The sequence below is a fragment of the Schistosoma mansoni genome (assembly GCF_000237925.1).
Source record: "Schistosoma mansoni, WGS project CABG00000000 data, supercontig 0137, strain Puerto Rico, whole genome shotgun sequence".
NCBI lineage: Eukaryota > Metazoa > Platyhelminthes > Trematoda > Strigeidida > Schistosomatidae > Schistosoma > Schistosoma mansoni.
The window spans coordinates 246,546-260,060 of NW_017386040.1; the positions used below are offsets into that span (position 1 = coordinate 246,546).

Below are 13,515 nucleotides of genomic sequence, written 5' to 3' on the forward strand. Positions count from 1 at the left end.
GATGCTAAAGAGAGGGACCTGAGAGTTACACACTCTCGAGTGGTGATGCTCCGATAGAAAATGACGCCGGGGGAACTTTGGTTGCAGCACGAGAACATTTAATTGATCTTTGGATCTACCACTCAGACTCCCGGAGCCCACTCAACAAACTGTCAGAGCTGGATGTACGGATAGACTCTGTTAAGCTAGATATGACCACAGTCATAAAAATCTGGCTGACGTTGTTTGTATACTATATAAAACGTGACTTGGAAGATTTCATATTCTTAGAGATAGAAAGAACTCAGGAAGGCAAAGGAGAGTTAACTCTACAGATGACCTTCACTTCGGTTCACAAAACATTCCCACACATTCTGGACAATGTGACCGATGAAGGACTCGATATCTTCGGTCTACTACATAAGTTTAATACGGTAAATTCATGGGACCCAATGAAACACATGGTAGAACACTAAAAATACCAGAAGTTATAGTAACCCTCTAAGTATATGTTTCGTTCTATCCGTAATACAAGGTAGATTATCGAAAGACTGAAAGAGCCCTATAGTATGTCTTGTCTTCAAAACAGGTACGAAACACAAGCCTCTGAGCTACCGGCCTCTATTTCTAACTAACGTGATTGTCAAGATGTTAGCAGAGTGTCCAGTGGCAGTTGTTTAGATATTCAAATAAAAACCAAGTGCTTTTCGAAAAGCAGCATGGCCTCAGAACAGGTTTTTCATGTCTCACAACCGTATTAGAAGCCCGCGAAAATTGATGAGCCTTTAAAGATTAGTTACCCATCAATTTAACCTACATTGACTCCAATAAAGCTCTTGACTAAGACCCTGACAACCGAGTGCAACCTTAGTTAAGCAATATTAATTTATTTCCGTAGATAAATATGTTGTAAGAGACGTGACATTTTATAAGCGAGATCAAAATGTTACAAATGTAACAGGGTTTAATGTATAAAGTTACTCGGTTAGTTTAGTGCGTGGTAAGACAAAAACAGTTCGCAAACTTCCTTAAACGAGAATACGAATAATGTTATGATTGATAATAAGTAATTAAGTAGCCACGTATCTGATTCAAGCTAAATCGTATTCTGAGTGTTACCAAAATGCACATGTCCCTAGTCATTGTAGTGGTATCGGTTCCTAACGACACGGTTCTCGAATCTGAACATGTAATTACTGAAAAGATTGACATTCAACATGTAGTATTTGCAAGAAGTCAGTAACGGTGGACATGGAAACAATCTGATCTGTACGACATGTCTCAGCCTTTCAGGAGTGGTCATACTATGCAACTTATCTCTGGCCATATCAAATATATTATTTTATCCTCAGCCCAAAAGTGTTCTTCAGAAGTACTAAAAATCGTGTTGTTGATTGCTGCAATTGGACGAGTCAGAATAGACAATGATGTGACTTCTACGTAAGACCTTATAGATCAGGTAGTCACATCATGACGGATCTAAAATTTTAGGATTGGTTCTATTATTATGATAGCGAGGAAATATGTACCAATACCTAACTAAACCATTATTTCTACATCGTCATATATAACTATGGACCTAAAACGCGTCGAAGAATAACTGAATGAAATAAATAAAATACAAGAATGCATTTTGAATACTCATATTTAATAAACTCCATTGTCTAGACAGACCATCAGAGAAAGAAAATGAAATGAAATGAGACGAAGTGACCAACAGCGGAGAAGGCGAGTGAGCCAACTCGATTTGATATAGCGTAAGTTAACATTTATAGTCAGAACAAAATTTACAGAAACGTAATGAATAGGATGAATAGTAAATACATACACGATCATATAAAAAGTCAGGGTTAGTAACCGAATAATCAACAAGGTTTAAGTGTGGCTTTTTAGGAATGAGTAAATCGGACTGCGCCGAAGTTAGAATAACCTACGTTAGCTTGATATGGCAACTGTACAAATCATGAGAATTAATGGAAAAATGGGAATAATGACAAAAAACTGATTGCCAAGAAAACTTTGTTGACTATCCACACGATAGGGTGTCGCGCAATTTTTAAGGGCATGACTTGTAGTCTACAACATAGGTTTACAAAAAAATATTACCAAAGCACAGTTGCTAAATAAATATATAGAATATTCATGCGGATAATTCAACAAGTTAATAGATGTGTTTGTGTTTTGGTACTGAACTGTGAGTTCATAGTTGTTGTGGCCTGATGAAAAATATCAAATCGTGCAATCTATAATCTATGTGAACATACATCTACTTTGAAATAAACATATTTGGAGTTATGGTCTACTTCGTTATTAGTACTGCTGTAATAATAGATCTGATCCTAAAATTGTAGATTTGTCATGATGTAACTGCCTAATCTATAAGATCTTAGGTGGAAGGCACATCATTGTCTACGCCGACCCATCGCATCGTAACAATCACCAACATATGATGGAGAGCACATTTAGGCCGGGGATAGGACAACATATTTGATCTGAATAAAAGCGGTGAGTTACACAAGAATGACCACAGAGGCAAGGCTGAACCATGCCATCCGATGGATTGAATTCACCTTTCCGTTGGATGCTGGCTCAGTAGTCTATCAGTTAAATGCTCTGGTGCGAGAGTGGTAGGTCCTGGGTTTGAATCTCGCGAGGCGGGATCGTGAATGTGCACCGCTGAGGAGTCCCACTATAGGATGAAATGGCCGTCCAGTGTTCCCAGGCTTCCCACGGTGGTCTAGCTCCAATTGACCCATGATTTCAACTGTGTATAAAAAAATTACTAAAAATCTCCACAAACAACCGACCTACCTAATGATAAGTTTGAATTCAGTTTGTATTGATTTTTATTGTCTTTTAAATCGGAAGAATTATGAGGACACCCTAAAAATGTTCACAAGCCGAGAATAGTCTTCCTGTTAGTTGACTATCGACTTTTCCATCAAATCATCAACGAGTGGAATTCATCCATTAAACACGTGATTGAAGCTTTATCTATATACTCATCCGAAAGAAAATTAGATCAACTGATAGATCACTATTACCGGTCTAATGGTCCATCCAGCCTCTTATCTTTTCCCGATGAAACTGAACTACCAATTAATTAACCTTCTCATCTGTTCATGAAACAATGGTCTTCCCTTAGTCCATGAATTATCTCTTTCTATATTTTTATGCTGCGATCAACTAACCTTCTACCCGGTAACGTGGCAGCTGCTAGTATCCAAAAGCCATACTGCCCTGAGACAAACACACCCACTCAACTACAAAATTTACTAATCCTCAAGTAACCACGAAAATGAGTAGAATTGGTGCCATTAAGTGGCTATAATGGCATCTATTAAACATAAACGAATACCTGGAGCCATATCGAAACAAGAAAAAGAGAGCTTAATGAAATCAATCGGTTTATACATGCTCTTGACAGAGATATTGGATATTGGACTGAAATGCTCGCAGCCTAAATTTGTGCGTTACTTTGTCACGGATTATTTTGGAGAGTATGTCAAGAACATTTAATTCAGAATTGAGTTCCTCAACGTAGTCAGCTTTTAAGTATATGATTAAAAAATAAGACTACTCATTCATCTTTCAGTGAACTGAATTTTCTGCTCTAAAAGTTCCAGTAGGGTCGGATATGAAAATCTGAAGCTGTAGTAGGAAGTTAGTGTTCCTGTGACGAACTGATCCCAACTATAATACAAGGACATCATAAAAATAAGCTTTTTTGCACTAACAAACCAGTGTATTCTGCCCTTCACTAACTTATCCCTTAGTTTTCTTTCACTTGTGACATGGTCTTGCCTATATTGTAATTCCTTATTTATCCGATAGTGTGACCAAGAAACTATTGACTAATATTATACGAGTCGTTTTATAAAGCCGAACTGCACAACTAGAATTTATCCATCCTACGTGCTGTTCTGTCTAGTCTGTCGGGCTAACCAGCTAACGTAAGAGAATTGGATCCTGGACCAAAGACTACGGGCATTCGTGTAGCACACATTTAAGGCGTTTCGGGAATCATACGTTCTATACATACAGGTCTGGGAAGAAGTGGCTTCCAAGACCTGACTACCCGAAAACCCTTAATCGTAAGGTTCGTTTCGCCATTTAGCTTTCGAGTTCTTAACTCTGTAAGAGCATTCTTCCACTTGATCCGATCCTCAAGCGGCCAATCTGGTCGAATACGAATATTTGAATCACGAGTTTTGTGTGTGTTATTCAGTATTGCCTCTCTCCTCAAGATTCCCGAGTACTAAATTCTAGATCCTTCTTTGTTGAATCCCACCTCCAACCCATTTATTGAGTCTTATTACTTTCGTGATATGTGCCCCTGAAACCTTTTTGGACAGCACATTTCTGATGACAGATCCCACTAACTGCAGATCGTGTGCATGTCTTTTAGCAGGGTTATTGTCTTTAGACTCTTCTAGATTCCAAATAATTAAACTAGGAACGTGTTTAACTTCTTTAAAAGTCGTGTTCACGGCTTTCGACAGCGATGTCAGATCCTGTCTGTTAACTGCTGGCATCTTACTGTTAGCTTTCCTTGTAACAGTGTCGTGTGAGTCGAGCGAATGACTCACAACAATGTTTGATGGGGCCAAACTTTTCCCATCTACGATAGGGCTAAATATTGTCTTACTTTCGGACTTTAGCAGAGTAATCTGACACTCAGTATGTGAGTCCAACAAAGACTTTTCAACTTACTGGGTGCTTTCTTTGGCAACCTTTCCATTTCTTCTACGTTCCCACATCATCCATTTCCCATCAGTCGCAGCATCCAGATTAGAACTACTTGGGACGATAATGGTTCTACCCGGATCATCAGTCACTGCTGTAGCAACCTGGCCACAAATATCTAAAGGTGTATCGCTCATTAATTGTTTCGGGGTAGAAAGCTCTATTTCGTGTTGCACAGTTGTATGTCTGGCACGTGCCGTGACAGCACTTACGACACTGACACATTCTTCATTATCAGTATCCATGTTACCGGTACAGCCCTCGTCAACCTTTTTGTTAGATAATGCCAAAAGGCTAATTGCTTCTTGAATGAGTAATGTTTTGCTCGAACAACAAAACATACAGAGCCAGTGAGAATTAGTCTTTGAGCACCTTTTATAGGCAGTTGGACTTTAGCGAGCGCACATTTTATGGAACCACTTCTTACACTCATCACATTTCATTCCTTCTACAGGGAATAAACAATATGGCTGTCCACACTTGTTAGAAAAGCCAACCATCTTAAAAGTTACCTAAAATGGTAGACAAAATGGATATGTAAAGCAAATCTCAAACCTTGATCAAATAAATCAAGTCAAAGTCGACCAAGAATGCTTTAATGCAGTAAATACACAAAAGCAAGATCAAAACACACAAATACAGTATCACTTCAACTGAAATAAATTCAATTAAAGTGTAAACAGTAGTTTTGATGCGTAACTTACGATCGAAACAGTGAATTTAACTCATCGAGAAACAATACCGCTGTCCTTTTTAAATAGCGCACCAGTAAGCCTGTTTTTTCCATCATCACATCGCTTTTATTGGCTAGAGTGGGCTAAAGAATACTTCATGATCACAAGACAAAATATTTTGCCTGTCCATCGAGTCGTTTTCTGTTTTTTAAACTTAACCTTATAAAGTTTCAGTTACTGATAACGTCCTGGAACCAGTCACCCTTGTACATGTTTTTAGGCCCCATAAGTCTTATTACTTTCTTTTTTTCTATTCTCACTATTCATTCTGACCGTTTTATTGGTCCATAATTCGGTTCGTGTAGTTATTCTGGTTTGGGAACCAGGTTGTATGGAGCCCTCACATAAATAGCGTGACATGAGGTCAACTACATAAATCTGTAGTTGGCAAACAATTTATGTAAACTTGATCTGTTGAGTTACCCCCATCGGTGTTTTGCAAACAAAAGGTATTTTTGTAAGGTTACTTATTCATAATTACTTTTTACAAGAAAGTTTTATATTTTATTTATTTTGACACAAAACTGGGAAGCGTCTTGTAAACCACCAGGTTAGTTGTCCTTTGTACCCTTCACAATGATAACAATAATCCTAATTAGGTGAACTAGTTCTGGAGTTATCAGTTTTGTTATAATTTTCTAAGTGTCAGCCTATTCTCATTCTGTAACACTGTTTTTCTAAGTTTGCTTTGATAAATATGGATGTGTCATAACGTTCAATTTCATTTTTCTAATCCTTTCAGCCTCAACAGCTCAGCGCAATCTTCGCTATCATCGGAAAAGTTGGCTGCATCAGTCATCTAGTTTCTGTCCGTGCAATTAAAATGTCACATGTTTTACGTAATGTACAGTTCTCCCATCATTTGAATTCATTCAGACGTTATCTCAAACCTTTATTTCTGAACCGTAAGAAGCTTTTCATTTTACAGGTTTAATAGACTCAAGAAAGTTTAATGAAAACTCCACTCCTGCTTCCACGATGTAATTTTAAATATATTTATTTTAATTGTTTAATTTTAGAGTAAACGTTCGATTTGTTGATCGGAACGGTAGCATCAGACATGTTGAAGGGGCAGTTGGAGATAATTTAATGATATTAGCCCGCCGGCATAATGTTGAAATAGAGGGGGCTTGTGAGGGTTCTCTGGCATGTTCTACTTGCCATGTCTATATTGATCAAAAATTTTATGATCTGCTCCCACCTGCTTCTGAAGGAGAGGAAGATATGTTAGATCTAGCTGTTTTCCTACAAGAAAACTCTAGGTTATGTAAGTTACATATAAATATCCTATTTCCCAATAAGGGCTCAGGTTGTTTAGCATTTGGTATTCTGATTACATTGCACGAATAAAAAACCCTCTCTGACCACTTTTATGACCACTTATATAATACACTTAAGTCGTGACATTTTTTGAAAACCTACGGTCTAAAAACTAACTATTTAGGATTTTGGCAATTTTTGTTGTTGCGTATACGGAGCCTTTTTTTGAGCCATCAAATGTTTAACAAGATTTTCCTACTAGCAGTTATCTAGTAGTATATAAATGCATGTAAATGATTACTAGCCATGTGGTAATAAAGTAAAGACAACACTACTGAATGTTGGGTTACTTCCTCAGTTCTTCTGTCTTTTTGTATATACGTTTTTTCATTTATTTGAACACAAATATTGGTACAAGGGGGCATCAGATATATATGCGCCACACAAAAAGTCATTTCATTTATTTGTGTGAGGGCTATGATACTGTCCGGGTACCCAGACCGAATCAGGCCACATCCGGAGCCTTTGACCTGAAGGTCTGATCCACAAGGCAGTGGAGCATCGTGAGGAGATGCAGTCCCATGGTAGCCGGTGATCGACGATTGGTTCATACGCCATTTGCTCCCTCAGAATACTGGAGCCCATGTGCACCATTGGTTTAGAATCAGGGTTTTCCAACTCCCCTAGGTGAACCTTCCGTGTCCACCAACCTAGTTAAAGCACCGTATATTCGGTTTTGGTCTTCTCAATTTCGTAAACAACACCCTCGCCACCAGAAGGTATTCAGTAGAACTTCCCTGGTAGTGGTTGTATGAGAACATTTGGAGAGGGAGAGCTGACTCTCCCCACTCTCGGCCATAGCAGGGCATTCGGGGGACCTACATGTTTTGTGAAGCGAAGTCTAATTACTAGAATTAAATAAACTGAATTAATCCAACAACTATCTTCAAGGTACAAACAAATTCGAGTGTACATAAGATTATCAAACTAAACCGAGTGTGAAAACTTGTTTAGTTGAATGAGCTGAATATATCAGATGTTTGCTGTTGTTGGAAAGAAAGTTGTAAAACTGTTAATAAAATGTATGGTGATAGCATAGCTAATTTGTAGAGATACTAACTTTCAACTACTGGACTACGAATGAAAACACCGCTCCACTTTGTTTTGAGTAGCGTTGTTGTTTTTCCAACTTTTAAACAAACCTGATCTTGGTTGTTGAATTACATAGAAAATTTTAGGAATATAAGGAAATGTTGTGTACTAGACTAAGATCATAAGAGTTAAGCAAGTTTAAATCATTGAATGAAAAGAAAATACCACGTCAATACAACTAGGTGAACGTAAATATCACTAAAATGTTTGGTTAGTGACTTTATTGTTCTATATAAAATTCATGTTATGTAAGTGTCATTTTTTTTGAAATGTAAGTGTGACATTTCCAGTTAGTCACTATCAACTTAGAATTTGAGACAGATGTCACCGGCCCAGGTTGCCATACCACGTTAGCACAACTAGATAAAAATAGCAACGTAGATGGTTAAAGAGATTAAAATAATTTAGTGTCATTAACAGTGAGAACGTAACAATATGCATAAGATTCGGAAAGACAGAATGGAAAGGTTTGTATGAAAGAACACTGGAATTCCTAATGGAAAGATAAATAGTGAGTGCATCTGCCCTATGGTGAGTGATTCTGATCCAAATCACCTAGTCTTCAAGCAGACTCCAACCAGGTAATCTACATTTACCAATTTGGTTCAAACCAACAGCTATTGACTTCATCTACTGATGTCATATCTTGGTTCGGCCATTCCTAGTTTTCTTCCAACCTACTGTTTCATCAACAACACAGGTCTCATTTTCAGGTGGCTTCTTATCCCTCCAAGTATTACTGACTTTTTCTAGGTTTTTTATGGTTATGTTATTGCCGGTGGTTGGCGGATAGCAAACACCTTATCGGAGGTTACTCTTTAATTATTGTATGTGTAGAATCTTACAAATAGGCTTATTTATACAAGTAGTGATATCATTTAGTTTACTTAAGCATACGTATAGAATAAAAGGAGTGCCTGTCTAATTTGGTAATCAACGTGTTATTGGTTACCTATGAGGACACCAATTCTTATTCTTAAGTAATATTGCTGTTAACCAACATTTAATGCAAGTCAGCTTTCATAAGTCCACTTTAGCTCCCATTTAACATCATGACACATAAATCTTGAATTATAAGTGTTCTGCTTCGTTTGTTTGTCTATTGCTTATCAAAAGAGGTATAAGAGCTGATAAGTAAACTTCTAAAGACATTCTATTATTTAAAACATTCGTCCAGAAAATATAGTTGATTTGCGCTAGTTCTCCATTTTAAATTTAATGTCATTGAGAAGACCATGTGAGATGCGCTTAACTAGGTTACTTAAATAATCTATCTGACCCTTCATAACGAGGAAATGTTATGAATATATCTTGTATAAAAACCCATCCTACTAATTTCAAATATCACTAGTTCTACCCTCAATCTCGGGACAGATGTGTTGATGAGTAATGGTCTTGATGTCTCACTCATAGTCTGTGTATTATTAATCGTTAAATGTACTTAAGATGCTTTTAGTGCATTAACTTAACAAGGTTTTCGGTTGAATTCTAGGTATAAAGCTACCTCCTGAGTATTGACTGATATCTATCATTACTTTCAAAAGAATATTCACAGGGATATCTTTGATTAGTGATATGTTAGCAGTTTAGTAACCTTTCAACCTAGTCAAATATCTACAAGTTAGCTCTAGTTTCTAATTGGTAACCAACGGCTGAGTTTACATATGGCTAAATTTATTGATCTCAAGGACATGTTGAGTTTAGTTTCGCTTCAACCGATATTCGTCCGATAGTTTTAGATCATTACGCATAGTCCTACTAATTATGCTCAGTTTCCAAACCTCTTTACTGCCTAACATTTTAAGCATACAGTTATTTGAATTTACATGCGTATATTTAAATTGATCTTGTAGAATCAGTATATCTTTGTGTGTAACTCTTTCATCATCTTGCTTTTAAATAAATAGTTTTATTATCAATTTTATTTAGCTTGCCAAATAATGCTGACCAAAGAACTAAATGGGATGACAATCACTTTACCAAAGGCTACACGAAATTTCTATGTAGATGGACATATTCCACAGCCTCATTAATTGTCATCATCTTAAGATAACTTTATGTATATTGTATATAGTAGTACCATCACAGGAATTAAATAAAAGAAACATTATTTTCTACAACTTGTTTCTTCTGCATTTCACTGTAATAGTCAATTTTCAATTGGCATGTTGATATTTTTCATTGTTATATTTTTTTTGGTTCCGTTAGCGTAAATTTATTGATATACCTCATTTCAATCTGATTTATTACACCATCTGTTTATTACGAAACTATAAGTTATTTAGTTCAGTCCTATTTAACTTAATTTGTTCATTAGCAGAGCATACATGTACAACTCCATCATACTCCTAAAGAACGAATCACTGATTCATTTAGATTACGTGGTGTCGAATATATATATGTATAACGTTTCATAAATGATTGTTTGAAAAGCTGTACAATAACATGTAATTGCATTGCTGCATGGTGTTTATTCAAATTCGTGACGGATAATCATGGATTTATCTTATGATTGTTTCCAAAAATTCATGTCCAAATGCATTATACAACGTAATGGTCGTTATGTGTACCATTGAAATAATAAGATATGGTATCCATATTCAGTTAACTTATGAAATAGGTTAGTATGTACACGGGACCTGAAATGAAGTATTTAGAAAATGAAGATGTTGATTCATAGATGTACTCTTACAGAACAAACTCTCAGTCAGTCAAACGCAACGTGGAACCTGGAACATTTATACATCTGTTTAAGTTCCCATGTTCCATTAACACAGCGAGATGAAATTGTCAGAGATCCCAGAGTAGTAGAGATAATAACCGTTTTAATAGTAACAAAATGAATTAGGCATCGAACATACAATTCTAAAAGAAAATCTAAATCGGTAAAATAACAGGAAGGATTTGTGAGGGATTTAAAAACTCATGATTTAAGGGAAGACAAAAAGTGAGTGCATCTGCGCCATTGAGAATAGTGTTGAGCGATGTAACCAGAAGTCTAACCATTGGTAACGATGATCATGCGGACCCCAACTAGGTCGTCTTTTCCTACCTACATGTTTCAGTCTAATACTCAGTGTCTTCATGGACTGATATCATGCCTTGGTCTGGTCACTCATAGCTTTCTTCCAACCTACTCCCTTATCCGTCATCACTGCGCATCAAGATGGTCGGTGGTTGGGCTTAGGTAATACATGTCTTAACCATCTCAGTCGATGAAGACACTACTTCTTCAACCGATTTGTCATCCTTACCTGATATTCTGCATGTAACTACAGAGTCGCTAACTTGATAGTCCCAAAATATGCTAGCAATACTTCGAAGACATCTATTACTGAATACTAGTAACCTACAAATATCCTCTATTTTTGAGGACCATGTTTCACTCCTACTAAAAGACGGAGCTAACTGTTGTGCAGTAAACTCATTTTTTTTAGTTAATAAACGGATATCTTTTCTACTCCATAAGTGACGTAAGTTGGCAAAAGTTAACTGGGCTTTCTGAATTCGTCCCGAGATTTTGTTAGACATCCACCAACCAGGCCTGATGAGACTTCCAAGAACAAACCATGCTACTGAAACTGGACGTTATCGTATGCACTTAAATTATAAAATATTATTACTCTTTTGGTAATGCAATGATTCTTGAATGAATAAGGTCCACATTCTAGACGAAGCTAAGATAAATAAAAGTCATCAACCTACCTACTTAGATGAGTAGTTCGTGCTTCAGTGACAAACATGTTTAAAAAGCATCTGTGGGTGTTGTCATCAATGGGGTGGATTCCATCAAGATGATCTTTCATATTCTAACTATTTGATAAGTACCTTAGAGCAATAGTGTTTAGTTTGGAAATATAAAAACTACTAAATTTTGAGCTTCACCAACAGATCATCACCTCTTAAGAACTCGGACATAAAGTGAAACCTGGGGAAAATACCTATCGGTTCAAGTTGACACATTGTGATGTGGTCTACTTATATCCATATAAGTAGTATATGGTGTGGGTCAGACATAGAATGTATTTTGGCAGAAGACCGATGAGGAAAGAACTGAAATGAAACGCAAACGTCTGGAAAATGCATGAGCAATGGAATAAGAGAAGAAACAGTGAAGATTGAAACAATTGGTTGTTAATTTGCAAATTGACTGTTCATTGTTTGGTAATCAGAATTTATTGAGATAGTCTGTAATCTTTGCATAAATACATTCGATTGTCCCCAACTAGTGTTCCGTTCACAACATTTGGTGTCGCTGCCAACCGGGAGGAGGAAGGGTGCGGTTCTGCGGACGCCGCTGCGGGTCTGGAGTTGAGGTGCTGGTTGGGGCAGTCTGGTGTGGAGAGTTGGCGTCGAGTGGAGTGTTCTGGCGGGGCGGCGTTGGCTGTAGCGGGTGCTGTCGACGGAGAGGAGCAGTGGGACGTGCGGCTGCTGGGCGGACATCGGATGTAGATGGCTCAGCAGGCCGGTGGAGTACGGGTGTTGAACGTCCCAGGTGCCGGGTGGATGCGGATGTTGGTGCCCCGGCAGGTCGACGGAGCTATGGAGGTCAGCGCGCCGCAGACTCGACATTCTGACGGAGAGTTTGGCACAGACTGCAGTGAAAGAAGATAGTGGCATGGCGAGCAGAACCACCGCATGAACGAATGCTTTAAAGGGGGGACGAGTGTGGTGTGGTCTACTTATATCCATATAAGTAGTATATGGTGTGGGTCAGACATAGAATGTATTTTGGCAGAAGACCGATGAGGAAAGAACTGAAATGAAACGCAAACGTCTGGAAAATGCATGAGCAATGGAATAAGAGAAGAAACAGTGAAGATTGAAACAATTGGTTGTTAATTTGCAAATTGACTGTTCATTGTTTGGTAATCAGAATTTATTGAGATAGTCTGTAATCTTTGCTTAAATACATTCGATTGTCCCCAACTAGTGTTTTGTTCACTACAACATCACTGCCTAACGGAATGAGATTAACACTATGAATAGTGAAGGTACTAACATAATAGTAGTTCTAATGTTAGTAAGAAGGACTAAACGTAGAGATTGTACGCTTTTATAGGATATATGGATTGTGGCTAACAGTGGAAATCAGGATGCGCATCCTCTTTTATTTGCCACTCGTCAGTTGGATGTGCCTGTATCTCAGTGTTGATATTCCTGTTGAGACAGGAATTCAATTCCTTTCACTATACATCTGTCGCAACAATACTCTCAGGAAGCATATATGCCAGAAAAGATTGGTCAAAATTCAGTCTTGAATATAAACATAGGAATATTCAAACCTTTATTAATAATAGTATATAGTATACAGTTCAAAAAGGAATGAAATGAAATTAAAGAGTATAAAACTCAAGCTTTGGAGAAAACTAAAGAATGAGTACATCTGACATCTGCCGTATTACTTACCTTCCAATCTGCTATCGCATCTTATTTACATAGATTAATCACTGAATGGTAATCCATGTAATGCTTGTCTACCCCTTAATGCTAATTACATTTTACCTATCAGTCTGTCTCTAATTGTGGCATTGAGTGCTGTGATTTCTTGTCTCACAGAGTGCATCAGTTTACTAACTATTACAGATATGTTCATGAGTCCCAGTTTGCTGGAAACTTAGTGATTTTGTTGTAATTTTCTCCA

The 13,515-nt window shown here is 37.4% G+C and overlaps 1 protein-coding gene across 1 annotated transcript; it reads left to right on the plus strand.

Moving 5' to 3' along the window:
• The first annotated feature begins 3,431 nt into the window (after positions 1-3,431).
• On the plus strand, positions 3,432-9,991 carry Smp_124940 (adrenodoxin, putative). The gene is made up of 5 exons (XM_018788820.1): positions 3,432-3,479; positions 6,202-6,364; positions 6,397-6,439; positions 6,479-6,726; positions 9,801-9,991. Exons 2-5 carry the CDS (start codon positions 6,283-6,285, stop codon positions 9,902-9,904), a joined length of 477 nt encoding a protein of 158 aa, XP_018646502.1. The 5' UTR covers positions 3,432-3,479; positions 6,202-6,282; the 3' UTR covers positions 9,905-9,991.
• The last annotated feature ends 3,524 nt before the right edge of the window (positions 9,992-13,515 follow it).